The following is a 17342-nucleotide window of genomic DNA, read 5'->3' on the forward strand; positions in this document are numbered from 1 at the left end:
TTTATGTAAGACCCATAAAAAAGTACACTAGCAGTAATTAGAATTTTTAAATATTAAATAGTATTATGCTATTTTATTTTATCGATTTTCTATTTAATTGTCCATTCTGACAAGTTTTGTTGAATTGTGTTGTGTCTAAATCACACTTTTAAAATTGGCACAAAGATTATATTAAGTTTAAATGTTTCTATTGTGTCGAAAAAGTTTCGTTTGATTCTTAAGAAAACGAGTAAAATTATCCGTCGTTTAAATTTTCACTGACTCTGATTGTTGTGAAAATTTAAATAGGAGTTTTATATATTGTCGAGAGAATGAGATTTTAATCTCAACACTTTTTTTAAGCTAAGAAACAAAAATTTATTTAGAATAATAATATATATCAAAGTCATGTTTGTTACAGTTAAAATGTTAGAGTAGAATTTTTCTATTTTCGTAAAAGTTATTTATGGACGATTTACGACTGTCTGAGAAAGAATAAAGATATTAAATGAATTAATGAGATAGAAGTTATAAAATATCTAGATATTTTGTTATATATTATTATTTTATTAAATCAAGATAATATCTAGATATATTTTTTGAATATATTATTATTAATATTACTGGTATTATTATTATATATACGTGTAGTCATTAGGTGAAAACAACACGCTCAATTTTCTCTCTTCTTTCCATTCCACGCTCTTTTCTTCTCTCTCTGCAAAAACCGAAAACAGAAGCGCTCCTCCCCCTCTCTCCAAACCTAGCCACCACCAATCTCCGACCACCACAAGCCCAAACAGAAAAACTATTACCACCATTATTATCCTCTCTTTTCCCTCTTTCTTGTAGTATAATTTAATTTTAGATTAGAACAGTTTCAAAATTTCACATCTCCACCTTCTGTCTTATTTTCCGGCCGCCATGGACTCTCTATGTGAAAAATAAACTGAGAAATCTCTTCCTCTCAATAATATCTATAAAACTGACAAATAAAATTCATGATCAGACCACATTGGACAACCGCGCCGGGAATATCACAACCGTGCCGGAAATTTCAGAAAGGGTCCATTAATCCTCCCTCCTTCCTGCTATCATGTTTGTTGTCTGTATTCTTGGACCGATATTAGACTGCTTCTACCCTAAATAACTTATCCCTTTCTGTTTGCCCTGATCACCATCTCCGGCCAGTAACTGCGTCGTCGCCGCCGCTGTTAATGGTGGGTTTCTTCACCTCTGTTTTTACTGTCCTTTTCTCTATTCTTAATAAAATAATAATAGTCAGATAAAAACCATTATTTTTGGACTATTTACTAAATTCTAACTTTACTTTTATTCTATTTTAAATTTAAATTGTATTTTAAATTGGGATCATTTTAAATTTGAACGATATTTATTTATATGCATACAATTTTGTTACTCTTATTTATTTCAGATTTGATTTTTACCATGTTTAGAAAGAAATAATTATAGTTTTAAATTAAGTTAAGACTTAAATCAAAATATAAAAATTATATATCTTAAAGCATAATTTCTCCATTTTGTTTTAAAGATAAAGATTATATTATAAACTTGTCCTAAAGGTTTGTATAAGTTGTACGAAAGAAAATGGGAGAAGAATTTGTTCTTAACTTTTCAAAAAGCCACTTGACATATTAATGTTCTTAATGTATAATGTATGCCTTAACTTCTTTTATTTAAAAAAAGATACTTTTTCCTTTTATTTTTGTTTTAAATAATTTGTATTTTATTTTGGAATAGTTTTAAAAGAATACGTTAAACTTGCTTAGAAACTTTAAAGTCAAAATGAATTATTCTAAATAGGAATTACTATTTTAATTTATAAACTATTTCTGGTATGTTATTCGATTTAAGATGTATACACTATGCTAATTTTAAAAATAAAAGTAAAGTATTTATTGTGAGTTAAATTAGTAATGTTATTTTGATAAATGATGATTTTTAAGAAGTTAATAATACTTAAAGATTTAAATTTAATTTTCAAATAATATGTTTTATTGTTAATTATAAATTAATAACTAAATTTTATTTAGTTTACAATCAATATAATTCAGTTATATATTTCATAAGAATTTAAATATAATAATTTATTTTCAATAATTTTATTCAAAATATGATCAAAGTATTTGACATAACGGGTTGCTAAAAATAATAAATGCTTTTAAACTTGTGAGTTAGAAACTTTTATGAATTAATATTTTATTATTCTTTTTAAGAGAAAAATTATTTTCTATTTAAAAAGTTATACTTTAATATAAAATGATTAGGTTAGTAAAACGATGATAAAATCTAAACCTAATTGATTAAGTAAGTGGCCAAGGTAAATCCCTCATTATGGATGTAATTGGGTTAGTGTTAACTTAATTAAATTGTGTATTTTAAAAGGTTGAAAGTGTGAACTGGATAGGGACCTCGTCGAGAAAGACATACCGTTCTCACGTAGCGTAAGTTGAATGTGTTGGAAGCTTGCTAAGGTAAGGGCACTTTCTAACGATATTATATATGATTGAATGCATATGTGTTGGTATGAATGATTGTGTGCCCGGTTGGGGATGTGTGTTTCTGCTGTGATGCTAAACTTGAGAATGTGTTTCATATGATTTGTTGAAAATATATGAATTGACTGTGGTTATGATTACATATGTGAAGATTATGTAAGTTCATATGATTTTTCGAATATATGAATTGACTATCGAGAAAATGTTATGATGCATTTGCATTATGTGCTCATGCATATCATAGTTGCGTGTATGTCGAGAGGACTGCACCGGGTGAGGACTCTAGTAGATTGAGCCCACCTAATCCTGCGGGATTTTATTGAGTTGGTTTCTGTTGAGATCACTTCTAGTGAGGCAGTACCTTAGTGTCTGTTGAGATCACTTTTAGTGAGGCAGAACCTTTTAGTGGAAAGAGGCCACGACTCTCTGCGGAGAGGTAAAATTCCGGAATTCATGCATGTGAGGAACCCGGTTAGGGGGATCACACCCATGTAGAGTCTGCATTAGGATATTTGTACATCACTTCATGTATTGAAATAACTATGGTGACTGTTGTATATCATGTATTACTTGCATGTGTGTATTCTTTCATGTATGCTATTTTTAGTTCGTGACCCTCTACTATTATTCTGTTGTGGCTAACGACCACCCAGGCTGTTAGCAATTGGGGATAGTTAAGGTATCCTGGTGTCGTGAAGACTTGCAAGATGTGAATGTCTTTGGATAGGAGTTCAAGATCAGCTTAGGGTTTTGTTTCAGAGTGTTTTCTGTATTTGTTTGGGAAGTTTGTTGTTAAAGCGGAATGCTTAATTTGTGTGTGTGGTTTTGACCTTTACTTGTTGTCAAATACTCTGTACGCAATTATATTCAAGTGGTCAAATATTTTATGACCTTGGGCATTGCGCTGTACCTATTCATGGAAAAGACTTAGACCGAAAAGCTCGTACTCTGATTTATCATTTTTATTATTCCTAAAAGGACAGTGGTCCATATTTTGTAAGGCATTAATTTCAAAAAAAAAAATACACTCGCGCTGTTAAAAATCGGGGTGTTACATTGTGGTATCAGAGCTTTGGTCTAGATTTTCATGGGGCTCTGTGAGTCGGGTATCCTAAGCTGATCAAGTGTCCAATTTAGTGGGATAAAATGTTTGGAGTCCTATATGTTATGTGTTATGTGCTTTATGTCTTGAGTTAAGCATGAAATATGCTTAGGTAATCGATTGTTTCTTGACTGAAGTTAATGTACCCTATAGTACTTCAGTAAGGAGGATAATTATAACCCTAGAGCATCAGTCGACTTTGGTCGATATGTGTCTATGAATTCTTTGGATGTGTTGGTTTAGAAGGGACAAAATTGAACCGAGTAAGAACTACAAGGTATTTCTTTAGTAACTATATGGATTAGAAGTTATGTTTTTCTCTTCACTCAGAGATGCTGAGTGGAGACAAGTGGAAGTTAAACTTACAAATGATTACGATTAAGAACCTTATTTGGGGGGACCTTTTGAGAAAAATTATTGGATGTTCATTCTGGAGAGATCCGAATGAGATGAGATTAAGCTTATTAACTATTAATAAGGTGATGTCTCTTTGGAATTGAAGAGCAGCCATGGATGTCAATTGGAAATAATTACAATACTTGGATAGTAATGAAGTGTCTTCTCTAGGAAGTAAGCGGATATCGCACGTTATGATTAAGCGAACCTAGTTAAGTTAGAAGAAGATTATGCAATTGGCAGGTACTTGAAGGGCTAAAGTTTGGTGTTTAAAGCTATGTTAGAATTGTAAATAAATGTATTAAGGATGAATCATGTGATGATTGATGGTAGGATACCTAGTAATACATAGATAAGTGACAAGCTATGCGTAGTTCGGAATCAAATGAGTATAAAGGTTGATATGAGATGAAGGTACAAGTAGCACTTTGAATTTAAGTGATCATAAGAGTTTAAATGGGTAAGGGTTAAATTATTCAAATCATGGTCGACAATGTTTGGAGATTTACTAGGAATTTCGAGGAATACTTTTTAGAGCGTTAGATCGCGAGAAATATGTTGGTTGGTACCTTAGTAAAGGTTAGAAATGAATAAGGAATAAATGATTGAATAGATGTTCCAGAATGATTAGCAAGAGCTTATGTGAAAAATATTAGTTCGTGTTATAAAAGAATATTACGACATTTAGATAGTCACGAAAATTAATGATGTTGTTTGAAGTCAACAAGATAAAGGTCATGATATGTTGAAGAAATAACTGTAGGTGGTAGGTTGCTGAAATTTTGAAGTTGTAAATTTCTAGATGATCGAAGAAGATCAAGTATAAGGTTTTTTTTTGGAGTGGTGATATCGGAAAGGTAGTCAGTCACAAAGGAAGATTGATGTGGTGTACAAGCAAGTAAGAGAGAAGGTAACTCATATTTTATAAGAGAGGTTGGAAATCTTGTTGTTTAATTGGTTAAAGTTAAAAGGAGTTGAGAGAAGGACTACAATGATATACTTAAATAGAAAATGTGAAGGAGACTGAGCATTACATCAAGGGTGTATGTTATAGATGATGAGGTCGCGTTCGGACTTAAAGAAAAGATTTAAGAAGTGGTATAAATGGAAGGAGACTAATCTCGCAGTTGATAATCTTATATCACAAGAATAATAAGTAATGTATTGGTGACTAGATGGAATTTTACAATCGGAGTTAGGATGGTGAAATTTGTAAGTAAAAAGCATGTTGGAGAATTCCACATGAAACTTTAGAAGTTATGACGAGGTTAGTTACGATATGTCATTAATGGACAATTGAACAACAAAATATGAGATGTTAGAACAATTGAGAATGGTTAGGGTGACGAGCTCTTTTGAGGAAAATAGAATTTAATGGTAAGATAAAATAAACTCAAGTGAGTTTGGAAGAAGGTATAGGATAACACGAAAGACATAGTGTGCCAACAGAGGCCGTCAACAACAAGAAATATTTCATGTCAAGGTACACAAGGGTAAGATATGTGATCATTTGAGAATAAGGTAGTTTTAATAGAGTGTTATGCAATTGTTTAAGACTGGTGTAAAAAGAAATTGTGTCTTAGGAAAGAAAATTTTGGAAGTTTTAGTCACCGGCCGGATGTTGGGATGATATTATTAAGATCAGTGGCGGAGCCAGGAATTTTATGCAGCCTGGGCAAAAACTTTACACCATTGATTATTTATCTGATTTAATTTTCACGTCATATTTTTACTAATTTTGCCCCTGATTAATATTATAATTTGGAATGAGATTTGAATGTGAACATATACGAATCGCTGCAATTATGAGATTAAAGGAATAGCTAAAGATTTATGGATGTAAGTGAAGTTGTGAAGTCCTCCACGGTGATGGAGGCTTCATTTGGAGTGAAACAGGTTGGATTGTACTTGGTGTATTAGAGCTTACTTCTTTGAAGGATACTCAATAGTTGTTCCATGGTAATTGAGCGTAAAGAAGGATGTAACTTGTTTGGGATATTGTGTCTCACTGGCAAGATCACAGTAGCAAGAAATTAAGGAAGCGTTTAGTAAACATCGATCGGATTATTGGACCCTTATGCCTTATATGACTTTGAGCACAAGTTGCAAAGAGTGCTATTGTAGTTAGGCAAGAATGGTTTGTGTCACCATCATGGTTCCCACCTACATATTGACAAATTGAGGAACTGATCACCCTTAATCTCTTGTTGATAGTAGATGGAATCATGTTGAATGGAATAGACGAGTCTTGCCAGCTTTAGTAGTGTATAAAGTTAATTAAGCATTCTATCAGGAGGATAGTTGATCACCACTTCACATAAACCTAGTGGAGTGGGTTGAGACGTGGAGGTGGAAATGTGACTATGAGAGTTTAAGCATTTACCTAGAATCCTAGAGGACTTGTCGTTTATGAATGTGTTCTTTTAAGATTAGTTTTGAGTGTTGAACTCATACATAGTGTGATGTTTGACCTTGCGTATAGAGTCCGAGTCAGTGCAACTTTGTAGAGGGTTGCAATAGGTACACGGACGTGCTAGTGATGATGTTAATAATAACTAGTTGAGTTGTTACTCTTGCCTCAAGTTTCGAGGACGAAACTTCTTTTAGGAGGGTAGTAATGTAAGACCCATAAAAAAGTACACTAGCAGTAATTAGAATTTTTAAATATTAAATAGTATTATGCTATTTTATTTTATCGATTTTCTATTTAATTGTCCATTCTGACAAGTTTTGTTGAATTGTGTTGTGTCTAAATCACACTTTTAAAATTGGCACAAAGATTATATTAAGTTTAAATGTTTCTATTGTGTCGGAAAAGTTTCGTTTGATTCTTAAGAAAACGAGTAAAATTATCCGTCGTTTAAATTTTCACTGACTCTGATTGTTGTGAAAATTTAAATAGGAGTTTTATATATTGTCGAGAGAATGAGATTTTAATCTCAACACTTTTTTTAAGCTAAGAAACAAAAATTTATTTAGAATAATAATATATATCAAAGTCATGTTTGTTACAGTTAAAATGTTAGAGTAGAATTTTTCTATTTTCGTAAAAGTTATTTATGGACGATTTACGACTGTCTGAGAAAGAATAAAGATATTAAATGAATTAATGAGATAGAAGTTATAAAATATCTAGATATTTTGTTATATATTATTATTTTATTAAATCAAGATAATATCTAGATATATTTTTTGAATATATTATTATTAATATTACTGGTATTATTATTATATATACGTGTAGTCATTAGGTGAAAACAACACGCTCAATTTTCTCTCTTCTTTCCATTCCACGCTCTTTTCTTCTCTCTCTGCAAAAACCGAAAACAGAAGCGCTCCTCCCCCTCTCTCCAAACCTAGCCACCACCAATCTCCGACCACCACAAGCCCAAACAGAAAAACTATTACCACCATTATTATCCTCTCTTTTCCCTCTTTCTTGTAGTATAATTTAATTTTAGATTAGAACAGTTTCAAAATTTCACATCTCCACCTTCTGTCTTATTTTCCGGCCGCCATGGACTCTCTATGTGAAAAATAAACTGAGAAATCTCTTCCTCTCAATAATATCTATAAAACTGACCAATAAAATTCATGATCAGACCACATCGGACAACCGCGCCGAAAATATCACAACCGTGCCGGAAATTTCAGAAAGGGTCCATTAATCCTCCCTCCTTCCTGCTATCATGTTTGTTGTCTGTATTCTTGGACCGATATTAGACTGCTTCTACCCTAAATAACTCTTATCCCTTTCTGTTTGCCCTGATCACCATCTCCGGCCAGTAACTGCATCGTCGCCGCCGCTGTTAAGGGTGGGTTTCTTCCCCTCTGTTTTTACTGTCCTTTTCTCTATTCTTAATAAAATAATAATAGTCAGATAAAAACCATTATTTTTGGACTATTTACTAAATTCTAACTTTACTTTTATTCTATTTTAAATTTAAATTGTATTTTAAATTGGGATCATTTTAAATTTGAACGATATTTATTTATATGCATACAATTTTGTTACTCTTATTTATTTCAGATTTGATTTTTACCATGTTTAGAAAGAAATAATTATAGTTTTAAATTAAGTTAAGACTTAAATCAAAATATAAAAATTATATATCTTAAAGCATAATTTCTCCATTTTGTTTTAAAGATAAAGATTATATTATAAACTTGTCCTAAAGGTTTGTATAAGTTGTACGAAAGAAAATGGGAGAAGAATTTGTTCTTAACTTTTCAAAAAGCCACTTGACATATTAATGTTCTTAATGTATAATGTATGCCTTAACTTCTTTTATTTAAAAAAAGATACTTTTTCCTTTTATTTTTGTTTTAAATAATTGGTATTTTAATTTGGAATAGTTTTAAAAGAATACGTTAAACTTGCTTAGAAATTTTAAAGTCAAAATGAATTATTCTAAATAGGAATTTCTATTTTAATTTATAAACTATTTCTGGTATGTTATTCGATTTAAGATGTATACACTATGCTAATTTTAAAAATAAAAGTAAAGTATTTATTGTGAGTTAAATTAGTAATGTTATTTTGATAAATGGTGATTTTTAAGAAGTTAATAATAATTAAAGATTTAAATTTAATTTTCAAATAATATGTTTTATTGTTAATTATAAATTAATAACTAAATTTTATTTAGTTTACAATCAAGATAATTCAGTTATATATTTCATAAGAATTTAAATATAATAATTTATTTTCAATAATTTTATTCAAAATATGATCAAAGTATTTGACATAATGGGTTGCTAAAAATAATAAATGCTTTTAAACTTGTGAGTTAGAAACTTTTATGAATTAATATTTTATTATTCTTTTTAAGAGAAAAATTATTTTCTATTTAAAAAGTTACACTTTAATATAAAATGATTAGGTTAGTAAAACGATGATAAAATCTAAACCTAATTGATTAAGTAAGTGGCCAAGGTAAATCCCTCATTATGGATGTAACTGGGTTAGTGTTAACTTAATTAAATTGTGTATTTTAAAAGGTTGAAAGTGTGAACTGGATAGGGACCTCGTCGAGAGAGACATACCGTTCTCACGTAGCGTAAGTTGAATGTGTTGGAAGCTTGCTAAGGTAAGGGTACTTTCTAACGATATTATATGTGATTGAATGCATATGTGTTGGTATGAATGATGGTGTGCCCAGTTGGGGTTTTGTGATAATTGTGTATCTGACTGAGAATGTTTAAATGATGTGTGCCCATATATGAATATGTGTTTATGCTGTGATGCTAAACTTGAGAATGTGTTTTCATATGATTTGTTGAAAATATATGAATTGACTTGTGGTTATGATTACATGTGTGAAGATTATGTAAGTTCATATGAGTTGTTGAATATATGAATTGACTATTGAGAAATATTATGATGCATTTGCATATATGTGCTCATGCATATCATAGTTGCGTGTATGTCGAGAGGACTGCACCGGGTGAGGACTCTAGTAGATTGAGCCCACCTAATCCTGCGGGATTTTATTGAGTTGGTTTCTGTTGAGATCACTTCTAGTGAGGCAGTACCTTAGTGTCTGTTGAGATCACTTTTAGTATTGTGTCTGTTGAAATAAATATTGTGACTGTTGTATATCATGTATTACTTGCATGTGTGTATTCTTTCATGTATGCTATTTTTAGATCGTGACCCTCTACTATTATTCTGTTGTGGCTAACGACCACCCAGGCTGTTAGCAATTGGGGATAGTTAAGGTATCCTGGTGTCGTGAAGACTTGCAAGATGTGAATGTCTTTGGATAGGAGTTCAAGATCAGCTTAGGGTTTTGTTTCAGAGTGTTTTCTGTGTTTGTTTGGGAAGTTTGTTGTTAAAGCGGAATGCTTAATTTATGTGTGTGGTTTTGACCTTTACTTGTTGTCAAATACTCTGTACGCAATTATATTCAAGTGGTCAAATATTTTATGACCTTGGGCATTGCGCTGTACCTATTTATGGAAAAGACTTAGACCGAAAAGCTCGTACTCTGATTTATCATTTTTATTATTCCTAAAAGGACAGTGGTCCATATTTTGTAAGGCATTAATTTTAAAAAAAAAATACACTCGCGCTGTTAAAAATCGGGGTGTTACAAGGTGAATCCTGATCGGCCACCAATTTCACCTCGTTTCTATGTTCTGATCAATGGAAAAACACTTCATTCCGTGGTAGTTTTAATCGTTTTAGTCTTGTTCTTTCTAGGTTTGCGTAATTTCATTTTTATATTGATGTGTTATCTTTTCTAGTTTATGTTGGTTTTTCTATTGCTTTTGATCTTGTATTGGTAGTGTTTAAGTGTTGCAGGAACAGGGCAAGATTCGAGTCAAGGAAAAGTGGTTTTTGGCGAGACAGAGCTGTGACATGGTCACCCGTGTCCTGTGACACGGCCGTGTCACACTTGCTGAAGGGAAATATTGCAAAATCTTGGAACCATGAAGTCAGAAGTCTGATACGGCCACCCATGTCCCATGACACGGCCGTGTCAGACGTGTGCGCAGAAAAAATTGTGTTTTAAATCTTTGGACTTTGTCATTTAAGGAGGGGCATAATGGACTTTTCAGAAGAGAATATTTGCTGAGAGTTATTTAGTCACCATTTGGAAAGGAAAAAAGCACTTTTTGGATAGTCGGCAAACGTGAAAAGAAGATTGAGAGCACTAGGGCTTGAAGCGAAGAACTCTTCAAGAGCATCAGCAATTGAAGATCAATTCCGAGTCAACCAATTGTAATGTCTTCATCTTTAATCATTGTTATGTTAACAATTGCCATGAGTAACTAAACTTTTACTTGTTAGGATTGATGTCCCTGGATTATGTGATGTAATGAATAATCTTTACCGTTATTTTCGGATTATCTTTATGAAATTCAGTTTATGATTAAAAGTTCTTATTGCTTCTATATATTGGAAAATATATGTGTTGATTTACGGTTGGGGTTATGTCGGACAAACGACCTCAATGCTTTTTTAATCATAACACTATAATTAAGAATCACTTAGAATAAGGGTTTGATGCATAGCGATCAAATTATCCGGGCTATGTCTTTTAGATTCTTGAGATATAATTATCTTGTTAAGGAATTAAAAGAGGGTTTTAATCTCAAGAAGTTTTCACTAAGGAATTAGGGAAATCAATGTTCGGTGTCGATAGTCGAGAATTTCTAAAGTCAATCTGTTAATTGGTAATTATTTCATTACAGAGCAATTCATACATCTATCCTAACTAGTTTCATACTTTTTTATTAGTCAAAACATTTAAGCACTTTATTTTACTTAAGCTGTTATTTCAATTAAATAATCAAATTCAAATACCCCAATGACTTTTTATTCCATTACACTATTCTAAAACGTATAATTCCTACGCAGTCTGCGAGTTCGATACTTGGGAAAATTAATCCACTTATTACTACATCGGTAAAAATAGTACACTTGCTATTTTTCCGGTCAAATCCCCACACTTAGCAAACTCCTAGGGTTTATTTGAGATCTTTTTCCCCTCTCCTACTCGTTAGGATAATTAAAAAGTTCGTGTGATATCGTAGGAAGAACTGAAACAAAATTCATCCCGCCCCGGGCGCATTCTCCTTCCAAATTTCGCGTGAAGGGTCTAGCGTGCCGTCCTCCCAAGTGAAACGGGGAGGTAAAAAAAACGACACCACAACTGAATGCTGATAATAAGCTTCCCAAAAATTCTGGTCTTCCACCTAGAACAGATCTCAACTTCTTCTTTAACCAAGGATTCCTCCTGGAAAGGGTAATAAACCTCCCATGACTTTTGGTACACAGTTTGGAACGGGTATCAATTTATTCTTTAACCAAGTAACAGACAAGCTTCTCAAATAAAGAGACTGTTACTTGTTGGGGATCAAGCTCAACTTTGATCAAAGATCACAACAGGCTTCTCAAATAAAGAGACAGCCACCTGCTGGGAGACAGCCATCTGGTAAAATTTGTTGTATCATAAAATATTTCTCTGCGGGGAACGTACTAAAGAGATAGCCATTTGTTATAGAAATCATAACTTTATCTGACTGGAATAGACAAACTCTCAAGATAAGAGACTGCCACTTATTGTTGCAATAAAGTCTTTGGAAAATTGCTAGCGCAATAACTGTTGGGGAGATAAATTCCAATACCAAGGAACCAGCCTTCTTTGTTGAGGAAAAATAAGATCCAAAAGATATAAAAAAATATCTTCTCCATCATCTAGGTGTCCAAACTAGAGAGGTCAAAAGTTGTTGCAGGGAACCAAGTTCAAACCTGGAATAAACTAGAGAGAAACAGTCAATCAAGACTCTACTCAATGAGGAGTGAACTCGACTGGTGAATCCTTTCATTTATATAAATAAGCTGGGGAAGAAGACTGAAATAAACCACCCCATGAGGAGTAAACTCAGCGGGGTAATTGAAAGAAATAGACTCTTCTTAGGGAAAACACCAAGGAAGTGTATTTAGAATATATAGTTACCCAAAAGGTAACTCCCTCCTGGTTCAAGGGGAATGAAAATGAATTCTATCTGCACGGGGGAATGATGTATGAATGTTTAACATGCATGTAATGTTATGCTTATGCTGACAAAACAAACACATAATAACTTACTGGAAGAACCATAGAACCAAATACTCGACCAATTCTCAGCTAGATGAAAACTCTACAATGGGGAGCTTGTCTTCTGTAACATCTTTGACAAGAAATAAACCTTTTGGGGAGCATCATATGTTGGAGTACCTCGCTTGCTAGAGAAAACTCACTAGATGGGGAACCACACCTACTAGGGAAAATCCAAAGCAAAACTGCAAGGATCAAACATGCAGGAGAAACTTCAACATTTCTTGGGGGGAGTCAGGACCCCCATTCTAGGAAGCTAGAAGTAAACCGTGCATCAAACTACTAGGGATATTAAGAATCATCTTACTCCACCAGGAAAGCTAAAGATCAGCTGGAGAGCTACCAACAAACCTTTAGGAATCAAACACTTTCGACACCGTAGAAACAAACTAGTTGGAGGAAAACCAAAATCAACCAAACAAACTGGATTAACAAATCACTAGAGAAACTCATACAGTGTTGTAATGGGGAATCTGAGATCCTTTGGGAAATTCAGAACTTGAACAACCATAAACATTCCTTTTTGTTTTATTCAAAAGTCAAAGAAAATGTTTTTTAATTTTCAAAAGCATGTTTATTATTAAACGTTTGTTTGGAAAATTACTATAAAAAATAAATGACATCTTGCAAAAGAACAAGTAAATAAGAATGGAAATTGATTGATAAAAATCAGGAATTTATTGATAGAATGGTGGTTCGCAAAAGACGAAACCCCAATATAACAGGCAATCAGATATGTTTGCAAGGATTAGCGTGGAATCGTCAAAAGAAAGTAGGCTTTGATCTCTGCAAGGTCTCAAACTTGTGATCCTACTCCATGTTTAGCAAAGATTTATGATTAGATCAAGTTATAGGAACTTCCGTCATCCACCAAAATTCTTGAGACGGAGTGATTTGCTATGATGGAAGTGATGACTAGAGCAAAATCTGCATCAGAAATTACGTCTACTTTTTCTTCGTCCAAAAATCTTAGGACCAGTCTTGCATCTCTCTGTTCTTTTTCAACATATGCACCTCCTTCCAGAGTTGACAGGAGAGGTTCGATTCGATCGACTAGATCTTCCCAACGGTATCGACAGAGAGTATCAGGATACAACTTAGTTCAGAGACCTCTCGAACCTCCTTCATTCAATACAATTGTCGGATATATAAAGATCTGAAATGGGAATATTCAATTATGAGATTTAGCAGGAATCAACAATCAATTCCCTTAGATGGCGCCACTGTTCTGTTGTAGAACAAGAGTAAGAGAGGTATGTCTTGGTGTTGATGACGACGCTTGTAGCTCTTGTACGGATGAGGAGGTGGACCTGCTAAGTTTAGCACTCCAATGTTTAAGTTAGTTATGAGAAAACTCAACATGGAGTGAGATCTTGGGAAAGTGAGTCTCATACTTATTTTGGCATATGAGAGTGAGCATTTATAAGGTGGGAAAAGTTGGGCCTTCTAAGTCTTATTTTCGAGCCTTGATTTGGCCTATAACATGAACGAATATTCTTTGAATTGTTTTTCAAAGTGAGAATAAACTTCACTTTTGACTTATTCATACCTTCTATCCAAATATCTCTAACTCGTAAGGATATTATATTATTCTTCTTTCTATTTGCTTTCGGGTTGGTATGAAGTAATTTTGTATTCAATCTTTTTCTACCACACACTTGATTATGGATTTTATGCTAGGATGATTTCTGTTCTGGAATGACCCAATCATTCTAATTGGGCCAATCCAACCTTCGGCCCAAGGCGCCTTAGACCACGCATGGCAACCTCCCCCGGACCGCTCTAGGCAGACGCCCAGGATAACCGACCACGAGAGAGCCTCGTGCCCGGTAAGCAGCCGGTTCGCGCATCACCTAAATCCACGCCTTAGAAGGAGGAGTCAATTCCGCATGAGGACACCCTATAAATAGCCCTCCCATCATAGAGGGCAAGGTAATTTTTTTCTTACCCCAAAACTCTCCCACTTTGTTGTACGTTGTGGAACACATACTTACTTTGGCATCGGAGTGCCTTGCAGGTACAACCCCTTTTTCCCCTCTCAACCGTTCCGGATTTCAAGCCTTCATTGTTGCTGGCCATTTGATCTGCTCGGTAAGATCAGTGGCGCCGTCAGTGGGAAAATCCAGCTCCCCCGTTCCTTTTCTTGCACCTTCTTGATCCATTCTTGCCTCCTGCAAGAACTCAGGAACCAAAGCTCTAATCAACTATTACTCATGGCTGGCAATAACGAAGACTCCTCTTCATTAGACGCTATGATACTCAACAAAAATGACATCTCCGTCGTCATACCTCCATCCAGGAACACCGTCCCTCGCAACGGTGCCACAACATCTCCTTCCCCAAGATATCTCCAAGACGATGTAGTCCAGCGTCTCGAGAATACAAGCGGAAGGGACAACCACAAAGAGATTCTGGGCAACCCTTTCCCCTCCAAAGGTCAGACTCCCCAGGACCAGACCATGACCGCCGTCCTGGCCGCTCTTGCCCAGACCAACGCGCTTATTTAGCAGCAAAACGACAGGATCGGGGCACTCGAGCAAAAACGCCATTCGAAGACTCCCCCTGGTCACAAACCTCGCTCTCAGCGCGACATGGTTCCCAAGAAACGTCCTCACCCCAGGGAGAACGCGGGTCCCACCTCCAAGGGAGGATCAAGCGACCACCGCTCCCGACACCGATCATAGTCCCCTCGACCAAAAAGAAGATCTCGGTCACCTCCGGCAAAGCACGACGATAACCGGAGGCGACACAGGCGGAGTCGCAGCCGATCCTCCATTCCTTCCGCTAGCAATGACGAAGAGGAGCGCAGGGGTCCTCTGTCCCAATCAATCCTGGAAGGCCCCCTACCGGCTAGTCTCGAAAAACCCTCGCCGCTGGGCACATACGACGGGACCACCGATCCAGACGAGCACATAGAGAACATCGACGCCCTTCTAGATTACAGAGGGGTGCCCGGTGCCATCAAATCTCGTTTGTTCCCTACCACCCTGCGCAAAGGAGCCATGACTTGGTATAAAAGCTTGCCCTATGAATCCATCACTTCGTGGAAGGTGCTCGGGAAACTTTTTTTCAGACACTTCACGGCCTCCCGAAGACACCCCAAGTCGGAAGCCTCCTTGGAAGCCATCATCCAAGGAAAAGACGAGTCCCTACGGGCTTGTATAGAAAGATTCAACAAGGAAGCCGTGTAGGTATCCACAACTGCCCATATGAAGAAATTCTTGCTCGAGCAAGGCCTCCGGCCACGCTCAGACTTCGCCAAAGCCGACGGGATCGAAACACCGGCCACTCTGGACGAATTCTTCCTCAAAGCCCAGGCATATATACAATATGAGGAAAAGGAAGCTACTCATGCAGTCTGTAACTCCAGACAGGAAGAAAGCAGTAAAAATGGCCGCCAAGACGATTCCCGTCGGGGAAAGGACAAAAAGAAAGACGACAAGGGCCGAGATCCCAAGGACTACAAAGCCCCAGCCGGGAAGTTCCGAGAGTACACCCCGCTCAATGCTTCAAGGGAACGCATCTTAAACAAATGCGCAAACGCCAAATTTCAGACGGGAAAGGTCCGCTTCTCTAAGACCATGCCGGCGCGACCAAACATGGACAAATCGAAGTTCTGCCGATTCCACAAGGGCCACGGGCATAACACTGAGGACTGCATCCACCTGAAGGACGCTATAGAAATATTAATCCGAGAGGGACACCAGAAGCAATACGCGAAGAAGCAAGAGGCTGCCAAAGAAGCCAAATCGGTCACCGAGGAAAAGCCGGCGGGGGATACGTTTGCTATGCAAGTAGCCATGAGCATCACCAGGCCAGAAGACTTTTACCTCCCAGATTGGGCCAGATCGGCAACCGCCCCCTCTCCTCACAGCTCATGGGAAATGTTCCCCTCCGCCATGGTCATATCCGGCGGGGGATTCAACAAACTCACCGTCGGATCCGTAAAACGAAAATTCAACGAGCTACTCTCATCCAGTTCGAGCAAAGTCGCTGCTCTCGACCACGCCAAAGGCAATCCATCCTCTATATCTTTCTACAAAGAGGAACTGCCCGGCGGAGCGCCCAACGCGACTATCCGCCTCCTCATCCGGGCTCGGATGGCCCACTTTGACGTACGACGCATACTAGTCGATCAAGGGAGTTCGGTGGACATCATGTACTCCTAACTGTTCAAAACACTGCAGTTCAACGACAACCACCTTACTCCCTATGTAGGATCAGACCTACAAGGTTTCAACGACACTGTGACAAAACCATGGGGGTTCGTCGAGCTCAACATTTCCATTGGATCAGCGGAAACCGCGAGGGCCGTCAAAGTCCAATTCATGGTCATCGACTGCCCCTCAATCTACCAGTGCATCTTGGGACGCCCAACCCTGGAAGATTTAATCGCGGTCCCCTCAACCGTGCACCTCAAACTCAAGTACTACACGGCCGAAGGACAGGTCGCGACACTCAACGACGACATCGAAGCAGCCAGAAGGTGCTTAAAAGCCTCCGCCAAAGGCCTAAGTACGATAAAAACAGCCCATTAAGACAAAGCTGCGACCATCACCATCTCCGAACCCAACAAACCAATCCCGTGCATAGACACTGTCGACCTAGACAGCCGCTTCCTTAAGGAACCCGAGCAGGGCATACGCTCGGGGACATCAGAGGAGGGCTTCCGGTCGATTCCAGATGGAGATTTCGAGCTCGTAGCCCTCAAGGAGGATCCGACCAGAGGAGTCAGGA

General features: G+C 36.5%; 1 protein-coding gene and 1 long non-coding RNA gene across 3 annotated transcripts; both read left to right on the top strand.

Annotated features, from left to right (window-relative positions):
- The first annotated feature begins 404 nt into the window (after positions 1–404).
- On the top strand, positions 405–10791 carry LOC131644829 (uncharacterized). Of its 2 annotated transcripts, XR_009296695.1 has the most exons (4): positions 407–1199; positions 2386–2474; positions 3152–7811; positions 8998–10791. It is a non-coding gene; the product is annotated as an uncharacterized LOC131644829 (long non-coding RNA). The 2 variants fall into 2 exon arrangements; XR_009296694.1 differs by having other exon boundaries at positions 405–1199; positions 2386–7811.
- A 5023-nt stretch (positions 10792–15814) lies between these two features.
- LOC131593949 (uncharacterized) lies at positions 15815–16774 on the top strand. Its single transcript, XM_058866209.1, has one exon. The coding sequence runs from the start codon at positions 15815–15817 to the stop codon at positions 16772–16774; it is 960 nt and encodes a 319-aa protein (XP_058722192.1).
- The last annotated feature ends 568 nt before the right edge of the window (positions 16775–17342 follow it).

This window comes from Vicia villosa, linkage group LG1 (assembly GCF_029867415.1).
Source record: "Vicia villosa cultivar HV-30 ecotype Madison, WI linkage group LG1, Vvil1.0, whole genome shotgun sequence".
NCBI classification, from domain to species: Eukaryota; Viridiplantae; Streptophyta; class Magnoliopsida; order Fabales; family Fabaceae; genus Vicia; species Vicia villosa.

What these genes read in the sequence shown, in the direction of transcription:
- LOC131593949 (XM_058866209.1), top strand. Translation starts at nt 15,815, where the DNA reads ATGAAGAAATTCTTGCTCGAGCAAGGCCTCCGGCCACGCTCAGACTTC.